The sequence below is a fragment of the Formica exsecta genome, unplaced genomic scaffold (assembly GCF_003651465.1).
Source record: "Formica exsecta isolate Colony F162 unplaced genomic scaffold, ASM365146v1 scaffold15, whole genome shotgun sequence".
NCBI classification, from domain to species: Eukaryota; Metazoa; Arthropoda; class Insecta; order Hymenoptera; family Formicidae; genus Formica; species Formica exsecta.
The window spans coordinates 513,851-532,972 of NW_021848825.1; the positions used below are offsets into that span (position 1 = coordinate 513,851).

The following is a 19,122-nucleotide window of genomic DNA, read 5'->3' on the forward strand; positions in this document are numbered from 1 at the left end:
CGGGAGAAGGCCGGCCTCCCCGAGAGAAAGAGAGAGAGAGAGAGAGAGAGAGACTTGCGCCGGCAACGTGTCGCCCGCGAGAAGTTTCCCAACGAATTTGCAATGTAAACCGCGCCCGTAGGAACGTTCCGCGCGCGCGACACGTGTACGATTTCCAAAGGGCTGTTCATACCGCACAGCACAGCCGGATATACATACATATGTATATATATATATATATATATATATATATATATATATATATATATATGTTCCAATTTGCTGAGAGTTTCAAGGGCTAATAACTTATATAGAGAGAGTATATACAACGAAATTTAGATTATGTGATTGTATTGGATATTCGAAACTAAGGAAATTGAAGTTCCTGTGGTATACTCATCGCAAATCGATATTTTAAATACAATTGATGGAGCTTCATAGCTGTACAAATAAAAAAAGGAAATGATATCTACTCGTATTCTCGAATGTGGATAAAATTGGCGATAAATTGCATTTGTGGTCGTCCGGCGCGTTCTAATTGCCGAAATCATTGTGGCGTGAAGCGAACGACCTTCGTATAGCGTTATGTACCAATTTCGATCGATGTTTTGTTCGGTTTTTTTTTTTCTTTCCATGATGTAGCTAAATCGAACAAATCGAGCGCTCGAAATAGTATCATTATTCTATCTATGCATCGGAATAATTTATCCTACTTCTTTTGTAGTTCAATAATTGCTAAAAAAAGCAGCAATCACTTTATTACAAAAAATGGGATAAATTATTTCGATGTTTTATTTCTAGATAGAATAATGTTTCAATAAAATATATAGAGTGTTTTTCTATTTGATGTTGTGTAAGTATATTTGTAGAAGAATCTTTTTACTTATTGATGTCCTAAATTCATATTTTAATTTAAAACGTTTAATTCTAAAACACCTTGTATACAAATATAAAATTTTATTTAGAAAAATATTATACATATAACGTTAAGCGGATGTGTATATATTTAGATACGCGGCGTTCTATTGATTCGTATAGGAATAATTGTTCAATGTGCTGAGAACATCTGACACGTCGTGAACGAATCACCTGGGATATCTCGTAGTCGAAGGCCGATCGTAAAGACGACGAAGCGGTATCGAGTTCGCTGGTGCTTACTCGCACCTTCTGCACGCCATCGTGTTTTCGTGTTTCCCGCGAGGATACAAAGGGTGTTATGCAACACAATTCGCACAGGGTGCCCGTCGATTGTGCAATTCTTCAACAAGAGTGTCAGGGACCAAGCAGTATTTCCGTTAAGTTTATTGATCGTTTCTTCTCCGATTATTTCAATAAATTGGACAATAATGCAGTTAAGATAACGTTGATTTGAAAATATTATTGTTGATACTATTTTTTACAAATTATTTAAACCTTGCACACATACTTTAGAATCTAAATTTATCCTACTTTATATATTAACGAACATGCTTCTAATTTTATTAACAACTCTTAATCCTAGCGAGAAATTAATAAGAGTAGGACTCTATAGCAAACTGGCACTAATTGTATACAGAGAGAACGCTAATTGAATACTAATTACGTTCAATTTAGATCGCAATTTTCAAGTTATAATGCGTACAACGTTGAAATACCTGCGCTTATCTAAAATACCTGACAATCCAATATTTGCAAGAAAAAATTGCATTTGTCCCTAAAGAATTATTTAATAATAAATTGAAAGGAAAAATCAACGTAGCTATTTTATTCATTGGTCACATTTACGGATGATTAATAACCCGCGAGTGAAAAAAAATGAATTTGTGCGATAGCAAATCAATGGGGCGCAAACTCTTGCATCTATGGTTTTCGGCCGAGTAAACGAGCCGATGAGCCAAGTAATGCGAATTAGCTTAATCGGCTCTCTCTATGCGATCGATCCTTCATCCATCCACCTTGCGTCTACGCCTGCCTAGAGACTTGTCCTCGCATTCTCCCGACGTAAGGGCCCATCGAAGTAATTATATTGTTAATAACTTATTAATCCTCGACGGGATGCTTTAAGCTATCGAGGCACCGAGTAAACCTTGTGTAATCTCAATCTTGTGTAACTATTTCACGTTACCATGTTGTTATCAAACTATAATTTATCATAACTATAAATTATAATTTGTTGTTTTATAATAAAATAAGTATTTAAAACAATATTTAATAATTGATTAAAAAACAATGTTTCTATGTTGTATTTTAGAATGTTTATCGTCAAGATATTACTTGTTCAAATAATTATGATAGTGAGGAAAAGTGCCTCTTTAATTTTTTATGGAAATATAAATCGTATATAATGCATTTAATTTCTTTTCAGATATCAATTCATTTAGAATTTAAGAATTTCTCAAACCGTTTTGCTTTCTCTCTTTTTATATATAAACTATATTTTTAAAGAATATATTTTTTTAATATGATATTTCTACTTTTTTCACAATGTTTCATGTGTTACTTATTATGCGAATACATATCCATTCGGATACCGGCAAAAATAGTATTCTTTATTCTCCATCTAAACTTTCATGGAAATGTAGAACGGCGAATATAACATTCATGTTTACTTCTGTTGCAGATTTATCCAAGTTTAAAGGAGGAAGGCTCGGTTTTAGGAGGTGCTACGCAAAGAGTTACGAGGTACGCGCGTTTCTTTTTTCCTCTTCAAGTCTTATTCGCGCACATTTCGCGATTACGAGTCGTGAAAAGTCGTACGCAAGTTACATCGGCTACAAATAACAGGATCTCACCGTCGCTTTTAAGTCACGTCTCGCTGTAATTTCGCTCACGGTTATTGCCAAGAGCGCGCATCATCGTTGCTGTTAATTGCGCGAGAACGTGAGCCGGAGATAATCATTTAGAGGTTGGTTAGGGGAATATAATTCATGCGACCTTATTAATTCTAGAGGAATAACTGAGTTGAAAGTGACGGTAGCTGCCCCTTCGTGACCCATGTGAAAAATTGTGTTGTACCGTTAATGTGATTAATGTCATCCTACATGTGTCGTCACAAATATACTTGCACGCATGACATATTTTACAAAAGAATTTATGAAAGGAGATCTGCTAATTTTCACTGAACAATAAACTTAATGGAGTTTGGAATTATTAGTTTAATGGACAAGTAATCACGTTACACATATCCACTTTCCGTCTATATTGAAACGTACAGTATAAAAGCTGTACTATTAGTCAGCAGTAGGTACATTTGCATAAATTCAGAATGGTTTTATTGTATGTGTGTGTATATAAAAATAGAACTCTATATTTAAATGTAAACATAGTTATGGATTTAAAAATATTACCCATTCATAAATTTATATTTTCCATAAAATGAAAATATAAATTGTGAAAATAATAAATATAAATACGAAATATTTGTTTAATATGCAATAATTAAAATTATTGATTAGAATAATAGTTTGAGCAAAATATTGAAAATTTTTATTGAAATAATATTTGAAGAGTTTTCAAAGAGATGTAATTTATGTATATATAATTTATGTATATATAATTTCAAATATTATTTTAAATGTTAAGTATAGCAAAGTAAATAATTGATAAAATGACAAAACAAATACTCTGTTATTTCAAAAATAATTGTTAGTTTTTAATGCCACTTTATAAAAACAATATAATTTAATAAAACATGAAAAACAAACGGATTAATTAATTTAAATTGAACAAAGAACTTAATAAATTATCAGTTTAATGGACAAGTAATCACATTAGAGAGGAACATGAGAAAGAAATAAATAAAATAAATAGAAATTCATGAAAATACTTTATAAATATTTTATGGCCCATATAAAACAAATAATTATTTTAATTCATTATTTAGAATCTTAAACGAGTAATATATTTGAAATATTCAGAGTTTTTTTATTCGTATTTAAAATCTCTCTCTCTCTCTCTCTACTTCAAATAAGATTTTAATTAACATACAAGTATAAATTATTTTATATTAATCATTCACAATCCAATATAAGAAATAGCTTTTGCAACTATTTTTTTAATAAATGACGAAATATTAGAATTTGTCAAATAGATAATAGATAGATATATCATGTAATTAAAATAAATGGCACTATCATCGGCACGTATTAGAGATATGCGGTATCATGATTATGGTCTTCTGTCGATTGCGCAATAAAGCATGATATATCACACATAAAGAGGAAAGAACGCAATTTCCTGATGCGACGGCAACATCTTTCTAGTGAAATCTAAACGATCGAGCGCGTAAGCGTCATCATCGAAGGTGAACCTAACTTGACAATGAATCGAGATGTAGCGAGGTGGCGGACTCGACCTTAAATGGTCACATTCTCGTGTCAGCGAATGGCGAACGGGTCGCACGCGATAACGCAATTTTATTTCTGCTTTGCCACTTTTGGAAAGTAAATTATTGATACGGTACTTATACAAGTTTTATAATCAATTTATCAATCTTAAGAGATAATTAAGTGGCATTTAATAATTTTTCTTGTAAGATAATCTTTTTTTATAGATTAATTTGCATTTAAAAAAATAAATATTAGTATCATAGATATAACTTGATAAATAATTCCGATTAATTTTTGTTGTATATATATATATATATGTATAGGTATCACAAAAGATTTTATTCTATAATTTTTTTTTTTTTATTAAGAAACGAGAACTTTTTTTTTATAATTTTTATTTCTTTTTATTTAGTACTTTTGAAACTTATGTTTCGGAAATAATTAATACAATAGAAATAATTAAAATAGAAGAAAAAGCCTGTGTGATAAAATTTATTATTATGAATTTAATATAATTATCATAAATATTTGTATTATTTTGTATTTTGGGGAAATTATTGATAACACGATACTCGGTTCGGTTAAATTTGGGATTATCGTAATGTGTCGATTGCGAGAGAACTATAAATTTCGATATCGAATATTTTTGGAATTCAGGCATTATGCGATGTTATATGTAAAATGCGCGACGCATTGCGGGCAGGATGCTGGTCCCCTGTCCCCTGGTTCTCTCGTTATCGTGGAAAAGGATCTACGCCGCGTGACAGGTTTATCCCATATTCAGACAGCTTTTAGGCCGCATGACAGTGAATCCACAAAACGATGATCGAGCGTGGGTCGGTGGCTTTAGTTCGCTCTCATCCTACGCTTCGTTCTACCATTCCTTTTTAAGGTCAGTAGAACGTCTGAATCGGGGTTCTCAGGTGTAAAAGTATAAAAAATATCGTACATCAAAGAAAATCTAATAAGAAAATAGAGAGAGTGAATCCCACACTATTTTGTGTGATGTATGTAATTAAAAAAAGTAACTTTATAAGCTACGAAATAAAGTAAGCAAACTGAATTTTTATTTGCGATAAAAAGTGAAAATAAAAGAATTCATTGGAATTCCAACAATAAAATCTGTTTAAATAAATACACCAAAAACGATATTTTTCAATTTGTCTGAATATGTAGTTATCTTATGTATTTTATTACTTTATATGGAAAGTAGGTATATTTAATTTATGTGAAAAGTAGAGAAAATCTACTTATATTCGCTTTTTATAAAAAAAAAAAATGAGTTTTTGGATTTACGATGTTCTACTTCTCAGACATATCTTCTTGGTAATCTTCGTAGAGAGTGTAAGATAACACTCTTCAAATCCCTTGATAATAAATAGCATACATTAATCTCAGTAATCTTTCTAGGAATCTGGATGAAAACGTGCGAGGTAAGGGGTTTGTAACACGTTATACATATCTGGCGAGAACTATACAGAATGCCATTGCTTAATTATATCTGTTCAAAGAAATCTGCTTTCTCTTAGATCTTCTTTCTTTTTTTTTTCACAACTGCAGCATGCGGTATATGCGCAGCCACTTCAATTAGATTTTTTTGTCTCGCTGAGAGAACGATTAAACCGATCGATAACTTCACTGCGGTAGTAACGATCAGGTGATTGGCTCGTTCCCTCGCACACGGCGAATTAATATCTCTAATTTATTGTCATCAAACATATCGTATAGTTACACAAGCATTCCTCTATCGTATCATATTACGATCTACAGTACGTGAGTATTTGCACTTGTGTAGGTATATACCGAGCTTGTATATATCTTGTAGATTCTTTACAGATTTTATGATAACGCGTGCTTTTCCCAAGTTTTATTTTCGCTATCAAAGTATTTTAAGCCGTACTAAAATATTTTAAGCTATACCACTTGTTCTATTTTGTGATATAATCGAGAAATAAGTTTTAATAATAAAAAAATTTATCTCAATTAATATTATATATTCTACAGTGTCTGTTAGCATAGATATCTCAATATTTTTATTTCTATTGAGATAAATATTTTTATTTACGATATAATAGAAATTATTTTTTAATTGCATCAAAAACTTAGGGATATAACAGGATTTAGTTGAAAAGGATTTTTTAGACTTATATGGCGTAGTATAAAATAATGTTATGTTAATTGTCGATGCATGTGTGTGTCTACCTGCGTCAGCGAAGGTTCATTTTGATAAAATTTAACAATTAACATATCCCATATAATGAGTGAAACGAACACATGTTGTAAAATTAACAATGTGCAGTAATTTTGTAACAATTTCGTAACTGACAAAATATTCTTCATAGGGCACTATTAAACTGCCTGGCGCTGAACCAGTGTTTATCATCAAATTGTAATTAACGACGCAGCTAGTACTGTTTATTTTCACATTAGAGCCGAACAGAGGTGAAATTAAGGGACGAAGAGCTGTGTGTTTATTGTATAATAGCTTTTCACCGTTGATCACTTCGATAATTATTGGCAAGAAATTGCGAAACGTTGTATCCACGTGTTGTCAGTACATCGCATCAATAAATGAATCTTTTGACATTATACAAATTGAATGTGAAAAATGGCTGATTGAAATGCGTATTAATCATCACGTCCATAGCATTGAAATTATGTAGATTTTATATAAATTTATTCTGACAGAGCTCGCACAAAACAGAGATACGTTTGTAATAATATGCCCGTGGCATGAATTATTTCGTCAACGTGAATTTTAATTCACTTGTACCCACAAGACAACGAAAATGAGAATTTCGCGTAAATTATTCGCGCACACCGTTGCATAAATTACGGTGCTCATATGTACGTGCGTAGGTTAACATAGCAAATAAACGTGTCATAAGCTGTGTCGTTGGTATAGATTGAGCAATCATACTCACATATTGGTATCCATAAAGTACAGAATACAGAATATCGATTTATTGGTTATTTATAGCATTTTGTTAATATTACGATAATAATGAAAAACTTAATTTCTTCTTTCTTTAAGTTTAACATTGTTTTAAATAATTTTTATCAGTTTTCAATAATTACATTAGAAAAAAGTGTACATTAATTTATTATTATTTCTAATCTAATAATAATTTGGGAAAGATGTGGTTTGTGATACTAATTCTTGATTATATCTAGTGGAACTAGAGAGAGAGAGAGAGAGAGAGATATTTTGTGATATTACTCCACATTTGATGTTAGTTCAATGTAAATAAATCACTGATAAAAGATGCTCTGGCGAGACCAATGGAATTTCCTTCTTTGTGGATATTTCCAAATCGTTCGCGTGCACGCGGGGATATTCTGTAATAATTTGGGAAAGATGTGGTTTGTGATACTAATTCTTGATTATATCTAGTGGAACTAGATATTTTGTGATATTACTCCATATTTGATGTTAGTTCAATGTAAATAAATCACTGATAAAAGATGCTCTGGCGAGACCAATGGAATTTCCTTCTTTGTGGATATTTCCAAATCGTTCGCGTGCACGCGGGGATATTCTGTACAAAGTTGAAGGTATATTCTGTACAAAGTTGAGTCTGAAAGGCACTCTCGTGCACGAGGAGGAGACTGTATGAGAGAAATTCCAGTAATGTTTCGCGTCTCGAAAGAGTTATAGCTTAGGGGACGCGAAGAAACACGGAATGCATTTGTGATAAACCGTATATAAGGTACGCTACATCGCAACGATTTCGAATTATTTCGGTGCATCGAGCTGTAGTTTTCGATGGACATGTGAATTATTCCGAAACTGGCACAGAATTAACAGCCGAATGCTTCCAGATTTGCGCATTCATCACATTCTTCGTGCAGATTCATCTCGTGTCGTTTTTTCTCTCCTAAATTCTCTGCTTAAATTAACCATCTAAACAACAAAATATGATTCTTCGCTTGGATTTCGTTTTAATATGATACACATATACACACATATACAAGCACATAATTAAGAAAAATTGTGCTTGAAAAAATGTTGCAGATTTAAATTTTCTCGATGGCAAAATTATCTCCCGATGTCACATCTACGTCATTTATAATTACTTATTTACTTGCATCTCTGAAATGCAATTTTTTCTAAAATTTCTCCTTAATTAAATCAATCACAGTTGGAAACAATAGGTTTTGATATTTTTGTTCACGAAAATAAGATTGCAAGTGCGCTCGTTTTTTTTTTTAAACGTAAACTGTCTCATATTTTTTTAAATTACTCGTGCATTAATCGCTAAGAGGAAGTGAAAGTGGCCAGAGAAATCACCACATGCGTATCATAATGGATTTCCATGAACCTAATCGCACGGTGATCGATTACACGTATTAAATTTGATATCGTAGCGGTGTTATATATTTACATTCGTACGATAGCGCATCATCGATAGTGCATCTCAGAGGGAAAAATAGTGATTCTCACTTAATCTTTTCTGCTTAGCTCTGAAATAGGATACGCCGGCTCGCCACCGAGGGAAGTGCTCGCAAGGGGACGCAGCATAGACTCCGTGGACAGGCCCTTTCATCCCAGCGACTGGGTGGACGTTAATCTAGAAGTGCCTAGCCCGCCGAGAGCGAGCTCGCCTCTCACGAATTCAACAGCCGACACTAGTCTGTATCCCGCTACCACACTTACGTCCAGCTGTAAGCTCATAATTTATCGTCAGATTGTACAGCCGTTGTGGATCGTTAGGGTACAAACTGAAGGCGCGTGACGCGAAACGAAATCTAATCACAGTGGAATGTAAAGTCTATTAAGAGCAATGAAAAGTATTTGATTAAATTTTTTCTATTTATTTAATAAATAATTTTACTCGTAGAGATAAAAGATATCAAAACCGACACACATCATTTTGTTTTCGAATTCTAGCTCTTAACTAAAAATTTATAATAAAATACAATTTACATCTAATGTATTAATCAGAAATTGCTGAAAATTAAAATTTTGATAATATTGTTTCAACTTTTTTTTTTGTCGATAAATTGGTCTTTTAAAAGTAAACAAAAATTGCGAAATCTGAGGAATTACTTTTCCGACATGTCTACAGAAACAATTATGAGAAAGATAGAAAAATAAAACAGATTTAAAAACGTGTGAAATAATGCAATTCTACCAAAAAAAATCTTTGTTTTTATTAATATCGCTATTTAAATTAATTAATTCGTCCAAGATAAAATTTCAGTGCATTTCTCTTCTACGCTTACAAAAATAATGAAATACACACGCGCGATGAAATTGAACGTAGAAAATAATTTCGCGATGTCGCGCGTAAATCCGCCAGTCGTCTATACCGAATATATTCGCGGCTACCTTTCTATCGTCTTGCATGGAACGCAATTTCAACTACCGCAGCTTATGAAGCTGTAACCGGGGCGTATGCCACGAGCAAGCAAGCCTGGTTCTCGCAAATTTAACCGTCTGCCCTCTTTTCCCTCCATCTCTTGTCCAAGCATATTATAAGCCCGTATAATTTATCGCTGTACTCTACATAGATCTTTAACGAGTCGCGTTAATGCTGCGACGATGGCGCAAGTAACGGCGTACCGATTTTGTTAGACATTATTAAAGTCGTTAAAGTTGTTCAATCTGCATGCTAACAAGCATCGTTGTATTGGTAACCGCGGAAGTATATACGCTGCCCATTTATCCCCGGATAAATATGTTTGCCGTCGCTACTATAGGTTCCAATCTGAAGGACGTCATTCCTGTGCCACCACCGAGACGAAAAAAGAGAAACAGGGGCAGACCCTTACCGCCGAAACCGGACGAGATTCCTGAGAGTGTAACCAACAATTTGAGACGCGGTGATACGAGCGAGGAACCGTTACATTTGTCGGTCAGTTTGCCAAAAACAAATGGCGATGACCGCGGAGATGATGACGTCGAGACGGGGGGGACGGGAAAGATCTGTCCAGAAGATCCAAAGCACGAAGGACGAAGGACGAAGGAGATCTACGAGCATAAGGTGAGTAATCGCTCATCGCAATTGATAATTTTCAAACCTTTGAAAAATGCATACTGCTAGTAAATCTATATTACCTTTGCTTTTAATTATTTTAATAAATAATGTATAATGTACAGTTTTTTTTGTAGAGCTACTACGTTGCGTGACGCTAATTGTGTGAAACGATCTATATTCCTTTAATGAAACTTGCCCGTTCATTTTCATCGATGTAGAATAAACGCGATTATGTAATATGTATATCAGTATTAAACATTATCATGTTTAATTTATCAAGTTATGAGAAATCTAGCAATAAAAAGAGATGACGTTAATATAATGTAATTTTCTAGATATACATCATCTTAAAAATAAAAAGCACGTTATATAAAAAAAAATACAGCTTCAAAAAAATAAACATTATATTCACATCATCTAAAGTCTAAAGTATTTTATCTACTTACTTTTCAGTAGAAGATTAAAAGAAATACGTTATACATTCTGTAACAGAGGTAAATTTAATTTACTGAAAATTATTAATAGATTAATTCATGATTTGCATTCAATCTATATATAAAGATAAAGAGCTATAAATATATGTACTATTAGAAATATATGTTAATTTCGAATTTCTCGTTTTATTCGAGACTTCGATGATGAAAATAATGACTTCTTTCGATAGGTTAACGGCACCGGAAGGATAATATCCAGCGAGGTGGTTTCCGGCAAGAGAACGTCCGCCGACAAGAAAACTTCGAGGAGTTCGGAATCGGGCTACCATCACCGGAAAGTTCTCGAGAACGAGGAATACGAGCGATTCGCCGGGAGTCAGTCGATCAAGGACTCTTCGACCCCTAATCGCCAGGACAGACGGAAGTCGAAGGAGCTCGAGCAGCGGATCAGGGATTTCTCGAGGGACGACGACAGACCGGAAGCAAATACAAGGACGAAGAACTACAGCACCGTTAGCTTGCCGAATTACGATGAGTTGGACGTGTCTAGGCATCCTGCGAAAAGTACGGCGAAGGACGAGAGAGGCACGGAGGAGAAAATGAAGTCGAGGAGACCCGTCAGAAGCAGCACCGGCTCGCTTCCGGCCGAATCTTTCCTGTCGCCTTTCTCCGAGGTAGTTCAATATAATAATTCTCCGTCATTTTATTTCATTGATCAAACGCAGGAGTTCTGAAATGTCAAGATATTATTGAAGAAACGTATAGACGATTCTTTTAGAGGTTCTTTGAAAATCAGTTGTCACAGAAAGAGTGCGAGAGAGTAAATTTTTATAAAGTATTGAACTTAAAATGTGTAATATTTCTTATAATTTTTTATTATTTCGTCAGAAAAATATCATGATAAATTGTATTTTCTAAATCTTTTTTAATTTTTTCTTCTTACACTTTTTAATTATATGCTACGTTAGCGTTTAAAAATAATTAAGACCATGATTACATTATATTAATTTCGATTGCAGAAAACCAGCGTACGCCTCGACGATTATATCCCGCGACGCGGGAGCATCGAGCACCTGTCGGCGTATCAGGTGTTGGGGAAGCTGGGCTCCAGCGAAAACGAGGTCACCGACGGCGGATTCATGAAGTACGATCCGAGTAAATTGGAGGATTGGGACCTCAGCGACATCAGTAATTGCGACCCGAATCGGCGTCTCTCCGCCGAGGTACGTTTATAAAGTGAGCTGCGTCGAAATCGATATTAAGCTGACGCCTGTTAGCGCTGTATTTAACGCGACTAGGACACCAAATCGAGAAAACGTATTTTCATACCGTCTTCACGATTCCGAATCGATTTGAACTATCTTTGTCTGACGAATTTATTATTGTCATAAAACATCTTTGTTTCGATTAGATAATACTTTCTAAAAATTAACTCACGCTCTCTTTCTGCAATAACTGATTCAAATATTACTATCCAAAGACGTTTGCATTAATATCTTGAATTTAAATTCCAGTATTCGCCACAAATATATAACGACAAAATAGCAGAGGAAAGATTTTCTAAGGGTATAGATGTCGTCGATTATTCGCAAAATTCCGAGACCAAGAAGGCCGAATCGACTGACAACGAGTTCGAAATCTCGTGCGTCCGTCGAGATATGACTTCGTCGTTGCAGAAGCCAGAATCTTTCGGCCAGGCACCGTCACCAATGTTTGATTCCGATAAAGAATCAAAATATTCTGATGATTGGCTCACAGATCGAGATAGGTACTGAGATCAATATACACAAAATTGTGTACGAGATTGATTGGACATAACTTAATGTGTGATATATTTATTTCAAATCATTAAGATATTTCGAGCCTCCCAAAATGTCGGAAATCTGTCACGTATCACCGACTTGCGAGTCAGCGACATCGCCGGTTCGCAGGGAGCCATTCTTTTTGAACGAAGAACGTCATCGCTCGGCTTTAGGTAAATATTGACAATTATAATATAGTAAAAATTGAGCTGTAACATATATATTAAAAGAGCAAAATCTATTATAAAAATCTATTCTCTGTAATTTCTAAGAGATTTAATTGATAGAAAGATCGACAATAAAAATTATAATTTATAATTTAACATTTTTCTTAAATCCTTGTCATAAAATAGTTAAATTAAATTTTATTTTTTTTTAGTTCATAAATATGTATTTTTAATCATGTTAACTTTATAAAATCCTATCACAATCTCCTCGTTCAAAAGTTCTATAAAGTCTAAAAAAAAAAGAACGGCTCGATCTTGATCTGTGAAAAATGTGACGATGAGTGAAATTCTTCCTCCTATTTATAAGTAATCGTCGACCATGTAAACCAAATATACGTCTGACCGCAATCGCGCGCGCACCTTCCCTAACCCACGTACTTATCCGCTCTTGGATTCTATCTCGGTCGGTCTCGGATAATCGTCCGGAGTGGTAGAAGGTACCCAACTATTCGCGTACGTGACTAGTTAAACCGCGGACGTTCCATTTGGCAGATACGATCGGAGGGTCCTGCAGGAACGGCGCCGTCATCCGGGAATCCGATCGATCCGGCCAATCGAGGCTGATCTTTGGCCGTAGTCTGTCGAACGAGAGCGAGCCCTACGACGATCCGTACGAGTCGAAGGAGCTGCGTGCACATTCCGACGTAACGAACAAGCTAATCAGAACAATATCGGAGGAATCGCTGCCGCAGGAGATGCTGGAGGAGGTCGACGAGGAAATCATCGACTTCTTCGATGAGAAGCAAACCAAGGATACGAGGAACGAATTGAAGAAAGACTGTCAGGAGCAGCGAATAAAGACGCCGCCGCCGAGTCCGGAACCGAAGATCAAGGCTCAGATCCTCGACAATGATCATTCGACCTTGTTAAAGGTTCTAAATGACGAGACGGCAGACGGAAGCAATCTCAGCTCGATGACGCCGAGCCTCACCGAGTTGGAGGCGGCACTTTCGGACATGTTAGAGAAGGAAGATCAACCAAACGAAACTGCGAAACGAGAAAACATGAACGGAGATCCTAAACAGGTAGAGTCTATGGAGAAGCTTCTCGAGCCAAAAATAATACCTGTAGACAGACACAATGCAGTCAGCAGAGATATGCCAGATCAGCATAGTTCAGTTAGCGATGACATTCTAGTCGATAAAATATCTGAGCATAAAACATCGGATCAGTCGTCCGTGTCCTTGGAACAAATCCTCGGAGACTCGACGTCGACACCGAGGAAAAGAAAGAAATCCTTCTGCCCCTGGGAAGAGAAAGTTATGATGGACGTCAATTTGAAAAATAATGAAGAATCTGAAGCAAAAAATCTTGATATCAAGTCATCTGTTGTTATGCCAGAGCTAGGGGGATCCACTTCTGAATTCTTTGGAGATATTGAGATTAATAGCAAAGATAGCGCAAAGCCTATTGGAGAAGCGCCCGAGAAGCCTAGCAGAGTGTTTCAAAATTTAGAAGATATAACCGAGAATTCGAAACAAATTCCTACGCCGCCACGAAGGAAGAATAAAAGTTTAGGTTCTACAAAGGATTCAGTTAGAATTATAGAAAATTACCCCGAAGATCCCGATCCCCGTCCCAACGACAGACTTATTTAATAATTTTATATATTGCGTGATCTCGTAATCTTTCTGCTGTTATGTGATCATATGCGATAATATAATTTTCAAATTTTTTTGTGCCACGTAAATCGTTAATACATTTAATATATTAATTCGTGATTGCTATAACTAATAACCATTAACATGTAATTAATAAACAACACAAAAAAATAAAAAGTTAATTATAACGCATATGTTGTTGTTCAAATTTAAATATTTTTCATAAAATAAGAAAATGTTGCCGCATCATCACACACATTTGTATATTATACAAAATATTAGATAAATAAAATTATAGATACAAACCTTGTGTTGGAGATAAATATAATTTTTTTTTTTTTTTTTAAATAATTAAAGATAGGTTTTTAAGTAATTACTATAAACTCGCGTATTAACCTTAGTAGAGGTACAAATGAATAACAAGTTCTTATTCTTTATTTAATTTCTAAGAAATTTTACTTACACAAATTTTTTTTACATACTATTTAATATTTCCAAAATATTATATATTAATGATTTTAAGGTAATATAAAAATATTTAAAAAAACTCTATTCTAAAGTGAAAAAGAGATTAATCTAAAAATATAAATAAAATTTGTGTAATTATAATTTTGCAATATCTTATGTATGTGAAGTTTTTCATATTTTCTTTTAATGCAATAAATCTGTGTATACTGTATAATGTGATGATGATAAACCAGATCTTGAAAACAAGCAGAACTCTCTCTATGCGGTAGAAAAATCAAATATGCGAAAGATGCAAGGTTTTCCTCATTCATGATAAGCAATGCTTTTATTTTTTTTTCTCCGATACTATGTAGAAGAACTGGGATTTGAACAATATTTTCCATGTAGCGCAAAAGGAATCAAGTTGTTCCGTTAGATCACACGGAGAAACAAATATTTTCCTATGTGAACATAACAGGGAAAACAAATAACCAGATCTTTGTGAATACTTGCAAAATATACACGTGCTATGTTGATGTTGCATTTTTCCTCGACCATTTTCCTACATACGATAGTTAAAGCATTCGGATAATCCGAAAAAATCACAAAAATTTTCTTTTTACTCTTCTGTGTTTCTCAAAAAATTAATATACTGTTGAAATTACACAGGATCGATTATATTTGCAAAATATTGTGAATTACTTTACTCAAATATTTTTTCCTTCACATTTTTATTGATATTTTTTTCATTTATATTAATGTATTCTTCATTCCTCTTTTATTACAAATTAATATTATATTAATATTCTTCTGCTTCTTGTAGTAGATTATTAAATTTTAATATTTTACCGTTTTCTCTATCCGTTTCCAAAAACATGATTAAATTGTTTCTTGCAATTAAATAAATAATTAAATATATTTTATTAACAAAGTTGTTAGTAAATTCTACAAAAATATTTGCCGGAACATCACATTGATATATGTTCGATATAAGTTTTCTGCTAGTATTTAATCTTTGCGGTCGGCATGCAGGACATGATCCGCAAGAAAAAGTTGCTAAAAAAGAAATAAGAAAATGCGGATCGCGCGGGAAAAGTGGAGAACGAAGTTTCTCATTATGGAAAAGCTTTGTACGAAGATTCCACTCACATCTTAATCTCCTATATATTTCAGAAAAGTACTAAGTTCTTGTAACATAGCGTATCAACATAGAGTATCAACTTTGCGACAAGTTGTCTAATAATCATCATGTAGATGCTACATGAAGACTTAAGCTATAAGGCGTAAGCATATTCTTGAATTTTCTTCAGATATTAAATTATCATATTTTCAGAAACACAGAAATATTTGTTTTTCCTGAATATATCCGAAAAAAATATTTAAAATAGTTATTTCAAATAATCTTCAGATTTTTTATTCACATTCTAAATAAAAACATGTAATAATAATTTTAAAATGTGATTTTAGTATAATAAATAGAAAATAAAATATACCATGCATTGTATCAGATTAAACGTTTCATTTTATATTTGAAATTTTTGTGCAATTTATTGCATTTCTATTATTATTTGCATTATTAAACTCTTGAGTCAATGGTTTTTTAGCTTCTTTCAATATCGAAGAATTCTATCTTTCGGAGAAGATTGATTTTTCGTCTGCGTCATTATTTTATCGGTCGGCTGTCGAACCATGTTTAAGGCGAACCGTTTTCCTTTTCGCTACAAACAAGTATCCGCTTACTCATTACCTTTTTAATTATCTTTGGCTGACGAAGGTCTTTTATAGTATGTTTAACGAGCTGGCCTTAATCGTTTTAAAAATACGTAATGTTACAAACGCGAAGAACGAAGAAACCTCCAAATAATAGAGGCATGCATGTGCATATATGCATCATAAATATTTTAAAAGTTAAAAATACTTTGTAAATAATAAAATATTCAAATAAAATCAAAAATTATTAACATATAAAAAATTGACACTTGTACATATAATTTTTCATTAAAAAACGCGATTTTCTATAAATATCCATAAATGAACGATAGCGTACATTAAAAATTATATTGTAATAGAAGATAAGAGAAAAATAAATGAAATTAAAGATATTTCATCGCGGATCCTTGACGTGATCGAGATAGAAGTCGAGATGTCTTAATCTAGATTATTAGGAATTCCGTGTCACGAGTTCTATGAGCGGTTTGAAAAGTTTAAAGCTTTTAAGAGACGACAAATCTGGGAAAACTGTGGTTCGATCGCTCTTCGTGTCTGCGGTTGTTCCCGATGCGATTTGAAATTAGCACGAACGGATTATAAGATCCGTCTGTTCGTGACACTTCTATTAGTGGCGTGGAAAGAAGACGAAGAAAAATTCATTCCTTTCTCTTTCTCTCTCGCGTTCGCTCTCTTTCATTTCTCTTCTTCTTTCATCATAAAATCGGTACGCGTGCGACCTGTTTCCTGACACGATGCATCTTGCAAGAACTCATTTTCGTTACGCTTCTCTCGGCTCGCGTTTCCCGGGGGAGATAGAAGTCGAGATGTCTTAATCTAGATTATTAGGAATTCCGTGTCACGAGTTCTATGAGCGGTTTGAAAAGTTTAAAGCTTTTAAGAGACGACAAATCTGGGAAAACTGTGGTTCGATCGCTCTTCGTGTCTGCGGTTGTTCCCGATGCGATTTGAAATTAGCACGAACGGATTATAAGATCCGTCTGTTCGTGACACTTCTATTAGTGGCGTGGAAAGAAGACGAAGAAAAATTCATTCCTTTCTCTTTCTCTCTCGCGTTCGCTCTCTTTCATTTCTCTTCTTCTTTCATCATAAAATCGGTACGCGTGCGACCTGTTTCCTGACACGATGCATCTTGCAAGAACTCATTTTCGTTACGCTTCTCTCGGCTCGCGTTTCCCGGGATAACGTTACAATTCAATTTTGCGGTACATTTTTGCATTAAAAATGAATGCAAAATATATGAAAAAATCATAGCGATAAAAAAATGAAAAATGTTTAAATGTCGAAAAATATCGAATTTAAATAAATTCAAGCGTTATTCTTTGTTCAACGATATCTGATTAAAAAAATAGTAATAGTTCAATTGGAGTTTCAACAAACGGTTAGCGAGAATTGCTCTCAGAGAAGATACGGTTTGGGAACCACCGTAAAATATTTTTTGCTGCGGCTTACGGTAAATGCACAACTAACACGATACGCGCCAAAGTCAATTGCCACGATAAGGACGGGACAATGTGACACTTTGTCGAGAGGACTTAAGCTTAATCTTCAACGAGGTAAGTCCGTCTTAGAATGTACTTAGAGTAAGGTGTGGTTCAAAGTGCAGATTCTCCGCGCGGATATCTCTTCCGTAATATCTGATATGGCTTTCCTACGTTTCTGGGCGCCCCAAAATTGTGTGGCACCGGCCGAAAAATCTGCACGAGAATGCGACAAAATAGTCTCCTCCAAACTCGCGAATTAGCTTTTAGGATAGACAAAAGAATGAGGGAAAAAATAAATATCGTGCAGGAAAGATACGCGTATTCAATAGAATTTTGAATTAAAGTTCGAATATATGTATATATATACATATATTCACGTTTACACACATACACAGAAATATTTAAGAAAATATTAACTTTACTTAAGAAGAAAATATTACTATTGCTTAAGAAGACACTTAACTTAATAGAATTTGACGTCATAATTGAATGATTGCCAAAAGATAATCGAACGTATCAAAAATCACTTATTAGAATCAATAACACTTTTGAACTAAAGCCAGTTTCTATATAACGAAGCATGGATTTAAGGCATTAAAACTTGGCGATCGGAGATCTTCGGAATACTGCGCGGGCGAACGTTCTTGCCTCCTTCCGGTTATCACGGAACGCTCGATGGGACTTTGAATCCCCGCCGAAGTATACCTCGCGCATAAAAGGGGTTAAGCGAGTAGCACGAGTTAGGTTTAAGCGGCCGGATTTATGGACTCCGACAACTATTTAGATAGGCGGGATAGAGAGAATCTCGGCGATCATCGGTTTTTGTCCCGGTGGTAGGCATCGGTGACTCCCACTTGGCGCGTACATCCGGTACGCCGAACAAGCCGCGGTGATAGACGGAGATATCTTTGCGAGCCTCGGAAAATATTCGGCACGCAGAGGGCGACGGAATCCGAGCTCGATTCGAGTTTCGGCCGACGTGGTATTTCGGCTTAATTAGTTTTTCGTCCGCGGATAATCCGCGGCCGCGGCTATTTGTCACCCGGAACCCCCCCCAAAGTTTACGCTCGCGGAGAATTAAAGCATGGCAGACGGGAAGTGAAAGAGAGGGATATATATATATATATATATA

At 34.5% G+C, this 19,122-nt stretch overlaps 2 protein-coding genes across 3 annotated transcripts in view; one reads left to right on the forward strand and one right to left on the reverse strand.

Moving 5' to 3' along the window:
* Nucleotides 1-15,312, forward strand: part of LOC115232826 — a 22,405-nt gene extending 7,093 nt beyond the window's left edge. For both annotated transcript variants that reach the window (XM_029802938.1, XM_029802939.1), the window contains exons 3-10: nucleotides 2,579-2,640; nucleotides 8,749-8,951; nucleotides 9,990-10,273; nucleotides 10,932-11,375; nucleotides 11,721-11,924; nucleotides 12,216-12,469; nucleotides 12,555-12,676; nucleotides 13,223-15,312. In XM_029802938.1, the coding sequence (XP_029658798.1) occupies nucleotides 2,579-2,640; nucleotides 8,749-8,951; nucleotides 9,990-10,273; nucleotides 10,932-11,375; nucleotides 11,721-11,924; nucleotides 12,216-12,469; nucleotides 12,555-12,676; nucleotides 13,223-14,328 (2,679 nt within the window). In that variant the 3' untranslated portion in view covers nucleotides 14,329-15,312. The remainder of the gene's footprint in view (nucleotides 1-2,578; nucleotides 2,641-8,748; nucleotides 8,952-9,989; nucleotides 10,274-10,931; nucleotides 11,376-11,720; nucleotides 11,925-12,215; nucleotides 12,470-12,554; nucleotides 12,677-13,222) is intronic.
* LOC115232836 (phytanoyl-CoA dioxygenase) overlaps nucleotides 1-19,122 on the reverse strand; it is a 105,499-nt gene that overhangs the window by 34,820 nt on the left and 51,557 nt on the right. The window lies entirely within an intron of this gene.